Source organism: Colletotrichum tamarilloi, assembly GCF_030869305.1.
Source record: "Colletotrichum tamarilloi strain Tom-12 chromosome Unknown Scaffold_84.1, whole genome shotgun sequence".
NCBI classification, from domain to species: Eukaryota; Fungi; Ascomycota; class Sordariomycetes; order Glomerellales; family Glomerellaceae; genus Colletotrichum; species Colletotrichum tamarilloi.
This window is the reverse complement of record NW_026849467.1, coordinates 87,526-102,448: the sequence shown is the minus strand read 5'-3', so window position 1 is coordinate 102,448 and position 14,923 is coordinate 87,526. Positions and strand designations below refer to the sequence as shown.

Below are 14,923 nucleotides of genomic sequence, written 5' to 3'. Positions count from 1 at the left end.
TGCTGTTTAGGAGAAATAGTCTCTAGCCCTCGCAAGCATACAAGATTGTTGACCTTGTCGAGCATGATTCTCTGCAGGATCACCTCTTTGTTATTGATGATTTGATATTGAGCAGTACTTCGGCTCCAGTATTCCAGGAATCACTTAGAATGTGCTCAGTGCCGTAGCTGATATACCGTTTACACGGCTCTCCGACTCTTTTGACTGCGGATGTGACTACGGAAATGGAGGCCGCCATCTCCGCTATCAGGATGCTCTGCGGCTGCTTCGAACAACATTTGACGACGTAATTATCGGCAACGTTTCTTGAGTATTGAGGGTTTAGAGAAGAGCTCTGGCTGTGAGATTTGATCCTATTCTTTTCAGACTAGAATAGACTGGTCAAGTCTTCAAATCGACGACGAATATGCGCCAGCAAGGGATATTCCGTCCCTCGGATAGCAAAGTTTGATTGATTGTTCGCCGTGGAATGCGTCCTCGGCACAGGCAAATTACGTTTCTATAATGGGCGAGACACTGGATGGAGATTGTGTGGCAGTGTTCTGGAGTCTGGGAATCCCTCGGAAAACAAGACAGATCGTGAGCAATGATCATCGAAGATCGTGATATTATGGTGACGCCAAGGCCATGAGCCTCTCTTGGGGCCTTTAACGGCTGCCACCTCTTTATTCCAGCACCGCTGAAGTCAGTGTGGTGACCACCGAGTGCCCCCTTTAGCTTTCTCTCGAGAACGAGATGGACGGACGCCCTTCCTGATATGATATGCGCACGCCAACTCTGCCAAGCATCACCCAAGATGCTTGGCACGAGCTGTTTTTGAAAGACAAGAACGCGAACGTTTGGCGTCCAGCTCGGTTTCGATCTACTAGATTGGGCACGGAGTAGACAGGGCACACATCACCGAGCCCCCAGCCGGGCATTGTTCTCGATGAACTGCCCGGGTCAAAGGACTGCTGACCTGCGTGCCCGCCCGCCTTGCCCTTCATCACCATAACAGGGAGCTGGATGCTACAGTTCTTCTGGTCTCTAGAGACAAGGCTTCGAGTCCATGTCAGAAAACCGAAAGAGAGTGAGTGGCACCTACTCAGCACCCGAAAGGGGACAGGAAGATCAGCAAAAGCTTCGCCTGAAGTGGGGGACGTCAACAACCAAGACCTTGACTGGCAGACTGCCATCCGTAGCCAAGCATCTTGAAAACAACACGGCGACCGTCCGACGTGGGGATGAGGCACATTTTTTGCCCACGCGGCAGTCGAGAACGGCGTCTCTCCCGTTCTTGACACTTGTCACTTTGGTCAAGTTAGTTGAGAATGTGCCCACTGCTGCAACCTGGCAGCTGAGCATCACCCGTCGACTCCCCACAATCCGAAAGGTGTGAGGGGCTATCAAAGAAGACGGACGCCGACTGTATTCGTAGTCGGTTGTGGTGATAGACATTGGACGGATGGGATGCGGGAATATCCATACGAAGAGGAACAAGCGGAACCGATATTGCCGGCGCGCATTCCATTCCCAATGCCACGAGGGAATCTAGGATGGCGCTATCGATAGTTCCCCGCCGTCGATGATTTAGTGCGCATTTTTTTATCCGTATCTCTCCATCCTCCTTTTTGGCATTGCTCCTTTTTCAGAGACTAGAAAGATTTGCTCCGGGGGTGGTGGTGGCCGCGTCAGCAAAATAAACCATCCGCTCCTCAATCCCACATGGTTTTTGATGATGTATGATTTGGCGAACCGCCCCCTGAATCCTTATTACGCCGCGGGTTATTGTTCAAAACCCAGGTATGCCAGGGCAGCCGACAGGGCCCTTTCTCTCTCTCCACCGCGGAAGCAGCATTCGCTTTCGGAAGCAAGCAGGGGATAACGAGAGCCAGAAGAGAGCAAAAAGCAACAGAAGAATGACTGTGTGTGGGGCGCAACCCGGAATTCCATCGAACGAATGAAGGCCGATATGGCGTGGTGGCTTACATTTGAGTATCGAATTAAGCTTAAGCACACCTTCGGGATCCCGGTGGGAAGAGGGAAAAAGACCCCCCAAGCCAAGCAGCCGTAAGGTAGCTAGGGAGTGTCACGGCCTGTGCGCCATTCTTCTGTCTTCTTAGTTCTCACTCACACACACACCAGAGTTGGTTGGACGGATGGCGCACCAACGCCCGTCTGTCTTGTTGGAACTTGGTGTTGGTGTTGGTTACGAATCCAACAAGGGGAACTAAACTTCTTTGGCTGAGGTTTATGTTTTTCATCCTCTCCTGGGTGGCCTGACACCGACAGGCAAGGTGCGTGACTTCATCACACCGGCCCATTTATTTGTCTCTCGCAAGCGCTCGCACATCCTTTTCGATGCTAGTTCCCAACACTAAGTGGACGACTGCGTTCTGCCGCCTTAGCAGCTCGCAGCTGAAGTTCTTCTGCTTTCCTACATGGGATGTTGAGGTTCATACTGGTCAGCATAGAGAACATAGTTTTGAACCTGCGTGCACGAAGCAAGGGATATCTCTACCACAGGGACGATGCTGGCGACCAGTGAGTATGTCGGAAGTTAGAACCGCCCCGAAGACGCCGGTTCACATTGACATCCATCAACAAAACCTTTTTTTTTTTTTTGAATTTTGACAAGCAAGGTTGCCAAGACGTATCCGAGCAGGCGCCCCAGGCTTCGGGGTTCATTGGCGGCGGCTCTCGTCCAGTAGTCAGGGCGCCGCCGGTGGTATACGGGCGATAGAGTGTCCCAACCTCACCAAGCACCGGCGTTGGTTTAGATAACCGTTCGTATCGGGGCCGTGGATTCGCCCAGCGTCCAACAAATCCTTCCAAGGCTTCAACACCCCCAAAATCTCATCTCATCGAGTCTGACTGGCCGGTCTTGGCTCGGCTGGAACTGGGGACTCGGAGAGGGGGTGGTCCAGCACTGCCTCAATGCCAATGCATCAATCCGGTGACCAAACGGCACTAGAGCAGTTGGTTTAGTGTTGTCTCTCTACGGAGTTAGGCTGCCAATCTTTCGGGACCGTAGGGGACCTTTGGTATGAGGAGGGGGAACGGTTGGATCTTCTCCAAGGGCCGCCGACGTATCCGGGCATCCGCCCGTTCAGATTAGAGTCTTCATTTTCGTGGCCGGGCACCGTTCTGTGCCGCTCAAGCGGGTCCCCTTCATCCCATGTCAGCCATCAGTCACCGACGCCGCCGAACACCCGTCGTGGACTTCTCATCGCCAGGCACCTGCCATTCTCGATGTGAGAGGATCGGAGAGGAGCTGGAGGCTTTCGTTGTCGGGCGAAGGATCATCAAGTGAGAATTTTCACGCCGCACAGGCTCTTTTTGGACATCGCCAGGCAACAGTGAAATACCCAGCTCATGGCTCATGTTACAGGGAATGATCACTGATACAGAAGTTCGTACACCTAGTCCAACGGAAGTCACTAGACAGCGGGGATGCCATTATCATTGACCTTGCATATACGGCAAATCTACCAGGATCTTCATTTTGTTGTCTGAAAACTCAACAGTCCCATATCCGGATACTCGGTTGATGGTTGGTCCACTTACCTTGGTGTGCAAGATGGAGAGAGGCGTGGAGTCTATACGAGCAGGCGTGAAAGCTCAGTAAGGCACGTTCAGGTTAAGCTCAGGAGCTCGTCATCGACTTTACCCATACATCACATTCTCGGATGGTCAGTTGTTTACTTGGGGCCTTTACTTTACGTGTCCATAGAGAATCCCATCATCAGTCCTTGAGAGGATTGCTCGTGGCAACTGTTCACCTTGCTCCAAGGGCGATGGTGTGATGATGTGATGCGTCTGTGATCGCGGACGACTTACTTCTCGCGATTCCCAAACTCTCATCCGACGTTCGATGACCTGTACCGCCAATGGCGACAGCGGTATCCCGGCTAGCTTCCCGAATTCGCCAGCGTGTACGCGGTATCGCTGGTCCTGCCGACCTAGGGAAGGTGAAGCGTGATGGGCTTTGAAAGATGAAATCATACGGCGGTTCTTCTAGCGAGCTGAGTGGAAGTCCGCAGACCCAGCAAACCGGTTCCTGGCTCAAATGGCTACATGTAGTCCTGGCGCCCGATCTCGCCCACAGACTCCACGCTGCATGCTTCTCAGAATGATGAAGCAGTCGCCTCTTCAATAAGACGAGTTCCTGAACCATGTAGGCTGGACTTTTTGATATGTAGGTCGGCCTTGAATGCTCTCTTGGGATAGGCGTACGGGGATGAGCACCTCACCGATCAGGCTGAGCCCGCGTCCGCGGCCCGTCTTCGCTTGAAGTTGTTGCTGTACCGGCCGCCTCTCCCATCTTGGTCAATGTAGGGCCGTCGCTAGGCATCAAGAGGCGTCCCTCCAAATACGGGACGGAAAGATGGATTCTTCTCAGCTGCCTTGTTGTAGGATGGAGTTCTTCACTCGTAGGATGAGCGCCTGCAGCTTCAAAACATGCACGCCTTAGCCCGGCTTTCAACCCGACAGGTACCGCATATAAGCTCTCTGCCAATGCTGCACTTCACCAACATCGAGGTTGTGAGCTACAGGCAAGCGGTTGCTCAAACTGACTGTTGGCACCGGATGTGCTGATAGGCTCTACGGAAACAGGATGAACTGTGCCAGAGCCGATCCATCCCATCCTACCTATTGAACTGTGACAAAAAAGTTAGAAGGATTTTTGCTGGTGGAAGGGCCATACCTCTCGCTTCTATCTGCGTTTCAAAATCTTCCCGAACGAATAACAGACATAGCAATGATGCATCCACCAAATGCGTCGACTAATACATTGGATGGCCGCATTCTAGGTGCATCACCCGAGAAGCTTGGCTCACCGGTGGTGGTGGTGGCGCCGAGTCTAACTCACAGATGGTGTGCCCACCAGTCGGCTACATTTATGTTGGAATGACAGAATCTCCCAAAGTAGTACATTGCCTCACTCGACACGCTGATGGCGAAGCTGAGCTAAGCTTGCGCCCTCGGCGATTTGGACAAGCTTCATGACACATACTCCGAAGTTGAGCAAACATCTGGCTTCTATGCCGCCTTGATGTCGTGACTAAGCAAGGCCGTCATCTTCTTGACTCTTGAGCCGCTTACTGAGCGGGAAACCCGGCGCTAGAAGCGACCCTACGAAAGGTAACCAGCGGTCGTGAACGTGTGACACGCCAAGCGTACATCCGAGTTCTCCAAAGGGACTCAGTATTAAGATCGATGTCTAATATTTGCTCTCCTCGTACGGTACATCCGGTAACTGAACCTCTACGTTTCTATTCCTATCCGAATTGCAATGGTGGGTATATTTGACCCTGAATGACGTCTATCGTTATTCCCCAAGGGGGGTGTGAAAGGAAGCATCGTTTCAAGGGGACATCCCTTCACTTGCGATTTACATGGGGGCGGGTTGCGAGATGCCTTGCGCTTCAACGCTGGCTGACTTGCGCGCGGCACTTCGCAACAGACGAACGGAGCCCCGACTGGGCCGTGGACCGAAGGGATAACCACTGGGGCGGGTTCCCACCGCGGGCGCAACGAGCGAAACGTGAACTGGCGACCACGCCCTGTCTAGTCTTCTATTCGCCCTTCTTCCAGGTTTCCGTGGTCTCTGCTGCTCAATCAAGTATCCGTACGGTGGAGAGCTTTCACGAGAACAGCCCCCTTCTTGGACTTTTGCTCGGGTTCGGCTTGGGAGAGTGGAGACTAGCAAGACGGTTATGCGATCATTACGATGAATGTGCTGAGCTAGAGGCTTTCCTATGTCCGACTGTCGGCCACTTCTACTTTCTTTCTCTGCGAAAGAGCATCCCGAGATGCAGCTAAGGTCTTGGTCTCCATAAGCATATTGTGTCATCTTGATGTAGAGCTGACGGCGGCGACATGCGTTGGACAGACCGGCCATGTCGGATGGGGTTCCAACGGCGGGTTGTGGGCAGCGCAATAGTGCAGCGTGGGAGCCGGATCCAGAAGAGGTTCCGTTTGCCCTGCGGCTTTGCGGCGAACCAAGGCGGGATGCACATCGGCGGGGTGCCCTTCACACCAAGGTACGAATACCTAGATGAGCATCACGGAGGCTGGAAAAGGCGTATTCGTACATGCACTCCTGCTCCATAGGGATACAGGAGCTATCCTCCTGAAGGATCGACTCTCACAGCAGTCAACATTCTCACAGCCAATGAAGCCGCGCCTTACAAGGGAAGCCTGTCAGGCGCCGCAGGTGTTACGAGCCTATTCTGACCTGTTGGCTCAGAGTCGGCGTTCAGGGACATGGGATGGCGGGTCAAGCTCGATTAAGGTAAGATTGAGCGAGGTGGCTGGCCACTCTGAGCAGAGAACCTCAAGTGATGTCCTTCTTAGGGACTCTATTCGTATGTATAGACCCAGCGCCTAGGTTCTCTAGGTTTTTGGGCTGATGCCACTGTCATATTCCCTCGCCTTCTTACGCTCAGAGTCGTATCTTCCAACACCCGTACGTTGGAGCACAGTCCATCGTCTCAGCATGAGAAGGAATCCGTAATCCTGGGCAAGAGCGTAAGCTGAGAAGCAAAGCCTCGCGCGAGGACCCTCTTAGCCGGCACCACTGGGCAGCATCGTTGGTCGGTTCGGGTCGGTTTGGAACTTTCAAAGACCTTCGCATCGGTACGTCTCGTCTCATCATTCTTTCCGCTGAATTCTCCAGTTATCAGACGGGGCGAGAGGAGGGGCTTAAGCTTGACTCGATGGCCGAAACATGCAAAAAAAAAATCTGAGATAGTGAGGCTCTCTAGACTCTGCCCACCCGCTCTCTCTCTGGATTTGCGCGGCTGGTCCGGAAGCCTAGTGGCCAATAACCTTTCTGACTTTGCTGACCTCCATATTGCCATACTGCCGTATTGCAAGGACTACTCCGCAATGAAGTCTAAGTCATGAACGATCCTAAGCAACGAGATAAGCATTATCATCGACTCTTCCAATGTCGGGGAATCCTGTCAGGCTGTCAAGGAGAGACCCGCGCGGTCCACGGCTCGACCGAAAGCGAGCAGGGGGCAGCCGCGGGCTTCGATTTGGGTTTCTTGCAATCTTAACCATAAACCTTTTCCCGCAAAAGCCAAAGACGCATAGTCACTAAACTCTAGGCTAAATCTAGGGTATTTCACCGCCCGTCTGAATAAGCATCTTACCTTCGTCGGGACGGAAGCAAAAGAGAAGAGACCGGGGAAGGTTCTATTGGGCTCTGAAGGCGCACTTTATCTGCTGCAGAGGGAAACCTTGGACGGACATTTGACCATGGACCGCCCAGTCCACGTCCCCATGCCAAGACGACGGTTATTCCGGCTTTCATTATGAGCTGCCGCCTCAAGTTGGAGAAATTACGGATACGGCTATAGATACTGCATGCCGATAGAGACACAATGCTGCGCGCAGAAGAACTAACAGGAAGAGATTGAGTTGACTCTGTATGTATTCCTGGATGCCGAAAGAGACTGCATCCGCGGCGTATTGCTTCATGGGGTATTTTAGACTTCTTGAAGCCGTACTTTTTATCTCTTCTTGTGGGATGTGTCTCTCGCCTCGCCTTCTAGAACCGTTTCTCTCTCGGACCCGGTGCTCCTCGAAAAGTCCGTTAGGCTCCATAACTCATAAGTGGCCAAGACAGCGCCGCTCACCAACACAGGGCGGAAGCAAGAAAATCGTGCTGCCTTCGCTGCCCCTCCTTACTCCAGCCACCCCCCCCCCCCGGCTACCGACCACAACCTCCAGAAGAACATCGACAGATCCCAGAGGAGCTGTGAGGTATGCCAAGAAGACCAAGACGACGCTAGGAGCAGTGGCTGACAACGCTTAAATTCATGCTTAAACCTGCTCATGGTGCAGTGGCGCTGGCCTTCTGCTTGGCTTATTTACAGTGGCAGTTTTCCTAGTCATCGCTCCTGGCTCAGCCAACTACGAAGGCTTCCAGTCTATCTATCATTCAGTCGAATTCTCGTCATCTTGGCATCCGGTCGCGTAACAGCAGTTAGATAGGCGTGGCTCAACCCGAGGAATGTACTGATTGGCGCCTCGGACTAAGCTTGTCTCTCTGCTTAATCCACCGCCGTGATTTGATGCAAGGATACATCGGCGTCTTGTGTGCCCCCCCCATCCTCCACCCCTTTCTTCGCTTAGCCCGTCCAGCGAAGAAAACCTTGGCTCTCCCACATCACAGGGTATTCAGTAATTACCCTGTCGGATTGTGTGCGCGTCTGCGGCACCAGTGGACAATCGGTCCGGTGGCTCGCCTCTTCTTTCTCTCGTCACTCCTACGGATATAATCGGTCGACGGGCATGCCGTTTCCCAAGTCTTTACCCGCTTCTCTCGCACAGAAAGCAGGACTCGGTTCTTGGTACGAGCCACCAAATCAGAATAAAAGAGTCCATGGTGCTACTAATCCGTGACTCCAAGTACGAGCCCCCAAGGATACGAGCGCACCAGACATGTGCCACGGAATGCCCAGCAACGCCAACCTGGTCTTGGCAGCAATAGAAAGAGGCTGACCCTCGTTTGTGTGCAATGGTTCGCCGTTTAGCGGGACACACATCCTGATTCACCCAAGATCCATAGGATCACCGCCAAGCCCAGGTTTGTGCCTGTTTGGGCAGGCCAAGGAGTGGACGGCCATGTTCTCAAAATGATACGGATGCTACGGGGCCCGCGTCCAGCTAATCTGTGGCTGATGCCGATGCGCCGATGATCGTCGTCTATCTTACATGTGTACGGATATCTGTAGGTACTTGATGAGCCCCCTTCGAATTAAAAACTCTCTGTATCCGTGCATGTAGAATAATACTCCCGAACTTTGGCGGTGGGTACGCTTTCGTGCCGTGGGCCGAAGTGTCAGTACCTAAATTCTGTCTACGACTTCACAATACCTTGACTCGAATGGTCGGGCCCAGGGTCTCCCGGTTACAAGAAGATGGGGAATCGAGCTCAGCCGACCCAAATGAACGAGCCAATGCCACAGGCCATCACAACTCCCATGTCGACTGAAGTAGTCAGCTTCCGAGTGGTCAGCCTTCCCGCTGACTATCCAGCGAGTGTGAACCGCCCCAACCTGAAGACGGAGATATCCTAGACCTGGATATAAAGGAAGGGAGACGGATGACGGGCTATCCTGAAAGGGGATCTAGCTTTATCGACGAGCATTCCTCCTGGCTGACTCCTGCTGACTCTGCTGACTCGGTCCCGGGGTGGGCGCGCGTGCCACACCTCTTTCGAGTCTTTCCCTCTCCCCGTGCAGCCTACAGGGCTGATGGACCTGCAAACAAGCCTTTTTACCCTCTTGTGATTCGCCTGGACGGATACCGCGAGCCGTAGGCTGGTTAAAGTAGAGGACACCCTAAAGTCTATCTGGGCTCATCTCCGAGGGATTCTGCGCCATCGCTTCCCAAATGCGCGGGCGCGGGCGCGCGGGTTGAAGGGCTTGCAAGCCTCGCTTGAGAAAGCTAGCTCCCATTCTTTTCTTTTTTGTTATTTGATAGCCGCTGTGCCGTGAGCGAGAAAAGTTTACTGCCCTCCAGGTACAGGGGAGGGACGATCCAGACCGGTGGATAAGTTTAACCATGGAAGAGCAGCTACAGGCTCCATCACAGCGCCGGCAACTCTTCCCGTTCAAGAAAAAAAGACCTGCTATTGAATGATGTCTTGTTTGTGATGGCAGCAGCGAGACGGGTCTCGGAATCTTTCTCCGTGCCTCTGAGCACATTCGAACGATTTCATATTGCCTTGATCCGAGATTGCGTAGAAGGGTGACGAGTACCCGGCTCTTCGGCTCGCTAGTGATTGGTTCGTGGCGCCTGCTTCTGACGATGGTCTCTACGGATAGAGTACGCTAAGTATTAACTCTCTCCAACTTTCTATTCCCCCAATGGTCACGAATTCAAAGGGAGGGGGAACCTAGGGGGTCCGGGGGGAGGCTGTAGACATGATGGTGGGGAGCCTCAGGAGCCGGAATTCCGTTCGTCCAAATTCAGTTCGTGACCAAAGGGAAGAACTCTTGAGCGAAAAAAAAAGACTTGAGCTAAGGTAGGTAGGGTGAGGGGTGTAAGCTCTGGGCCAACCTTAATGACGCTGCTGGTATGGGCACACGCGGGCATACAGATTGCCATTTGAGTAATTACCTTAATTACCCAACGGTTAACTTTTGCCGTTCGGTCTGCCGTGTTCCCGTTGTGTAGACGGGAGACTCGGCAATGGTGTGCTGGATTCGGGGAACGGGAAACGGGCGTTTGGTAGTATTGAGCCCCTTCTCTCATTCTGCTACCCATGATGCAACTGTGAGGTGTTTAGCAATTCGGGCTACGGATACATGTGCGAACTATTCGTACGTTACTCTTGTAAATTGAAGTAGTCTGTCCGTATGGTTATTATTCTTGTGGCACGCCTATGAAAGGTCTACTTGTCTGCTTCTGGCAACAAAAGTACCCGATTCGCTTAATCTGAGAAGCAGGGGGGCCAGGCATCGCACACTTCAAACCACAAGTGCATCCTGCCACTGGATTCGCCCACATCACGCAGGCAACAAGAGCAAGTTGGTTAGTTTGATTGGATTTCGCGGTTGGTTTGGATTTGCAGAGCAAGTTATCACAGACTTGCACGCAGGTGTGTCTGCGTGCAGCACACCCACCCAACCACCCGTCTACCTTAGCCTGTTTCGCTACTCATGCATCCTGCCGGCCAAGACGTTCTGCAGAAAGAAAGAAAAAGGCGACATGTAGAGTCACTCATAGACGAGATCGAATGGAAGCATGACCAAAAGGTACCTTGTGCTGGTCTTGTTTCTCGACAGTGGCCAGCTTTCTGGGATCGACGTACAGCGTGGGACATGTCAAAGTAGGAATTTTGGGTAGAGAACGTCTCACGAATCGCATGCCCTTTCGTCGAACAAGCCCAAACGACAGTTACATGTGGGATCCCGTTGCCGTTAGGAACACTCTCGGTACGTCCAAACTCCCTTGAGATCGCAACGCCGTTTTGGGGGAAAGGACAACGGGCCGGTTTGGGACGGTTCGAGGGTTTACGGGTTTACAAGTGCCACCGGTGAAGTCGTCTAATGTTACCGTGTAACCTCCGTTTACCCACTGGCTCCCCCCACCCTCCTTTGTTAAACACTGCGACTTGATATGTCTTGGCGCCAGGCTGTGTCGCGTTGTAGAAGTCGTTTTCGCCTCACGAGATAGAAACTCGTTGGGGTCCCAACGAGGGATATCCCAGGCCCGGGACTATCCTCTTCATTTAATGACCTTTTTAAGCTCGGGGACAACAATCAAAGTGAGGGGGAAGAGAGATCTCGGATGGGACGGTCAGGGTTGGAGTTTGTTGGAGTAGGTGAAGGCTGAAGCTCTCTCTCCGGGGGTTGTTTGCGGGGTCCCCCCTTTCTCGGAGAATGCGGACGCCGGGAGGTTCGCCCTGCGATGCAACGCTGCGGCCGGCCTCAGCGCCGATTGCGACGAGATTCTTGGAGATTTGGGGCGGGAACGTAGATTTGAGTGTTGGAATAGTCTGCCCGTTGCTGATCGGTGATAATTGCAGCCCATGTAGACATACTAACTTTGTCCGAGGGAAATTTACTTCACTAGTACACAGATGCTGTGAGAAGGACATTGTCCATCGTTGTTCAAGCTTGCCGCGGCTACGGGGTATGTAGAATGGCACACAATGGTTGTTTGCTTTCGGACATGCGAGACCCGTCAAATATGCCAAAAACGTTAAAACCAGCCGAGTACGTAATACGAAAGGGGCCAGCCGGCGGGCTGGCACAGTACTATGAGGACAGATTAAGCTTGATGATCCGTGGAGAGAGGGCTAGGTAAAGCCAGGGAACGGATGAAAGTCGAGAGATTAGAAGGAGGGGAAGGGAGGGAGGATGGGCCCTTTTTCGGTTTCGGCTGTCAAAATGGTTACTTACGGTTACGCCGTACTACGGCTTTTGTCAGTTTCGCTGGTGTTGGTGTTGCGATGCTGTGCCGTGTTGATGGTTGCCCGCCCGTTACGGTGGTGCAGCTTGTTTGCTGTTGCAGGTGTCAGCCGGGCTCTGTCTCACCAGACTGCTTGGGACTGAGAATCTGACGAAGGGGGCGGTGAGAATGGGATCTGACGGGTGACAGACGGAGGCACTAGGAGAAGGACTCGGCGGTGTGTAGGTATTGTGAAATGGTGTACAGACACCGCTGAGGCGTTGGTAGCTGTTTGGCACATGTGGGGTTACCTACATACAATTCACGCAGAATGACGGTCTCGTGGGACAGCGTTGGTGGCTTTTCGTGGCTGGCTGTTGATGTTGGGGGACCACGAATCTGGGCCGATGTTGCGATGTCGTCTGGCTCAGCCGCATTGTCCAGCAAGCCAAGGTATCTTCTCATTACCTTCTGCCCATCGCCGAAGCGGTACCGTCTAACACGAGCGGATGGGGCTACCATCTGCGAGCGGACTTTCATGGCGGTACCGAGCACGGATAGGGACCTCACGAGTAAAAGAGCACCGATGCGATGGTTCCAAGGCTGCACGCGCTCGGCGGGCTGCATGCCGTGCGTGATGCGAAAGGGGGCCCGGATCTCACAGACATCAAGAAAGCTGACGACTACAGCATGGCGGAGGCCGGGAGGACGGGGTTTAGTGGATGGTGCCTTTGGATTTGCTGCTGACTTACTTTTTGCATCGGTTCATCCTATACATCTGACAGGATGCCAAAAAGACGCTCGAGTCACGGAAAACCTAGATGGTGAACTTTACCCGGGACGGGAATGTGTAAGTGTTATTGGGGCGTGTGTAGTGAAGGGGCAAGCGGATGTCGTGGTCGCACTGGTTATTTTGGCACTCGCTTTCTGGGACACGCTTGAAATTGTTACACGGGCTGGCTGGCGCCCGGATTGATCTCGAAAGTTCGGATCAACCCAGGCGGCCGGTTTTTCCATCGGGGAGATTTCGAAGTTTAGGTTGCGTGCGCTGATTGACGGCATTCATGTGAGGCACGAGATATCAGATGGCAAAAGACCGAACCAGTTGCCAAACGCAGAAGTCAATGTGAGTAAATATCGTAACAGAGAGTTGGTGGTATCGCCCATTCACGTACTCTGTTTCAAACATTGAGATCTTGGCTGAGGCAGCCTACACAGCGTCAATATGTAAACTCAGCCGCGCGGTTATGGGGATAATGAATGGTCCATCAACCTGAGCTCTTAAGAGCCACGATACATATATCACCCAAGCTGGCAGTTGAGCTGAGGCTGAGAAAAGACAGAAAGCGACAAGAGCAAGGGGCACCGGCGATCATTCGCATGAATGGATGTGCTATTTCGGTTGAACATTTTCCCCACAGTGATGCGTTCCTGACATGACATACGTACGCGCGCACATCCTCCACGCCTCGGGGATTACCGTACTATTGGCCGCCGTTTTCTGATATTGCGACCTTCCGGCAGGGCCTATTTTATTAGGGTTTTTAAGATTTGGCACTGACAGGTCGACCTTAAAACACACAGCCCTTTTCATTCCTCAGCCACCACTGTTCCGGTGGGGGCCAAGAGGGAGAGAGTCAGAGATCGTCTCGGCGGCCGCGGCGAAATAGCGACGGACGGGATGGTGGGGGATTCTGCTTGGCATTATCCTTCCCTTTATGTTATTGTCATGGCGATTTGCGGGACGGGTCAGTCTTTTCGTTCAAGGCAGTGATGGACATGGTGATGATGTCGACGGTGGGCCGAACCCGAGGAGGGCGTGGAAGCAGTGGTTTCGATGGGGGTAAACTGGCAACTGGCACACTGGGGAGCCAAGAGGTTGGCTGTCTGGGGAGTGAGGAATGAGTCGAGAAGAGCTCGAATATCCTTACTTGAGTCGTTTCCATTACAACTGATGATACCTTCTCCCTTGCCATTTGATTTTTCGGGTTGATTACAGTAGCGAGGCAGCTTAGGTGCCCTAGTATCGTGTTTAGAAAGGGTGTGTGAGCTTTCTGTTCGATCCCGGGTATCTGGTTTGCGCATCCCCCAGGTGTGTTTGCAGCGTCTTAAAGAGGAAGAGGAAAAAACGAGGGAACCGGAACCGAGAGACTGGGTAGTCACGGACGGTGTTTGCCTACTGCGATTATCCGTATTGTCCTCCAGGGCAAAAGGGGGATCTCGATAGGCGGCCGACATAGACGGGTTCATACAATTTGACTGAGTGCTTGCTTTTCCACGGCAAAGGGAGAGGAAAGCCGCATGATGGATGGATCTTCTGCATCCTCGAGACAAACGAACTCTTACCATCTCTCGCCGGAATGCTATAATTGGGTCAACGGACTCACCATCGTACCGCGGCGATGGAGAAATAAGTTGATCATGTTTCAACCTTTTGGCACGCCTCATTTCAGCTGACTATTCATGTGGCCTTGCTCAGCTCAGCTCAGCTCACACATCACCCCTACCAGGCTGCAGCGCAGCTCGCCCGCAGCACACAGCACGGGGCGGCGGTGGTGTGTGCTGTCTTCGTTCGATCATCCTGGACTGCGGGCTGCGGCACAATATGTACTATGTAGGCGCGGGCTCCGTCTCCAGTTGGATCTCGTTCGGATGCAGCGAGATAGGCCCCCCCCGTATGATCCTGTCATCCTCCTGCTGATCCGGGCAGGTCGCTGGACTTTGGAGGTGCCTGGTCTACCATCTTACCTAGGAGTCTGGGACGGACGGCACCGGCTTTCTCACTTGCGCGCATCGACTTTCCGTTTGTGTGCTAGTTTCCGCTCGAGTTTATTCGTAATAAGGTCGTATTATACGGGTATGCAGAGGACACGTTTTTCTCTCCTTACTGTGAACAAGGGGAGTGGGGTGTAGGAAGCGGTCGATTATTATTCAAAAGTGAACTACCTGGATCAAGCCTGGGCGCCGAGAATTTGATAAGTTCCCATTGTGTCATGGTTTGGCTAGTCGGCGCATTCAACGAAAGGGC

At 53.0% G+C, this 14,923-nt stretch overlaps 5 protein-coding genes across 5 annotated transcripts; all 5 read right to left on the bottom strand.

Moving 5' to 3' along the window:
- Positions 1-1,764: 1,764 nt before the first annotated feature.
- CTAM01_12900 (uncharacterized protein) lies at positions 1,765-1,932 on the bottom strand (the record flags this gene model as incomplete). Its single annotated transcript, XM_060528905.1, has 1 exon — positions 1,765-1,932. One exon carries the CDS (start codon positions 1,930-1,932, stop codon positions 1,765-1,767), a length of 168 nt encoding a protein of 55 aa, XP_060376531.1.
- Positions 1,933-3,171: 1,239 nt separating this feature from the next.
- On the bottom strand, positions 3,172-4,303 carry CTAM01_12899 (uncharacterized protein; the record flags this gene model as incomplete). Its single annotated transcript, XM_060528904.1, has 3 exons — positions 3,172-3,419; positions 3,547-3,578; positions 4,233-4,303. 3 exons carry the CDS (start codon positions 4,301-4,303, stop codon positions 3,172-3,174), a joined length of 351 nt encoding a protein of 116 aa, XP_060376530.1.
- A 1,071-nt stretch (positions 4,304-5,374) lies between these two features.
- On the bottom strand, positions 5,375-5,884 carry CTAM01_12898 (uncharacterized protein; the record flags this gene model as incomplete). The annotated part of the gene is made up of 1 exon (XM_060528903.1): positions 5,375-5,884. The coding sequence occupies one exon, from the start codon at positions 5,882-5,884 to the stop codon at positions 5,375-5,377; it is 510 nt and encodes a 169-aa protein (XP_060376529.1).
- Positions 5,885-11,987: 6,103 nt separating this feature from the next.
- On the bottom strand, positions 11,988-12,435 carry CTAM01_12897 (uncharacterized protein; the record flags this gene model as incomplete). Its single annotated transcript, XM_060528902.1, has 2 exons — positions 11,988-12,009; positions 12,215-12,435. The coding sequence occupies 2 exons, from the start codon at positions 12,433-12,435 to the stop codon at positions 11,988-11,990; spliced, it is 243 nt and encodes an 80-aa protein (XP_060376528.1).
- A 1,209-nt stretch (positions 12,436-13,644) lies between these two features.
- On the bottom strand, positions 13,645-14,343 carry CTAM01_12896 (uncharacterized protein; the record flags this gene model as incomplete). The annotated part of the gene is made up of 1 exon (XM_060528901.1): positions 13,645-14,343. One exon carries the CDS (start codon positions 14,341-14,343, stop codon positions 13,645-13,647), a length of 699 nt encoding a protein of 232 aa, XP_060376527.1.
- Positions 14,344-14,923: the final 580 nt, after the last annotated feature.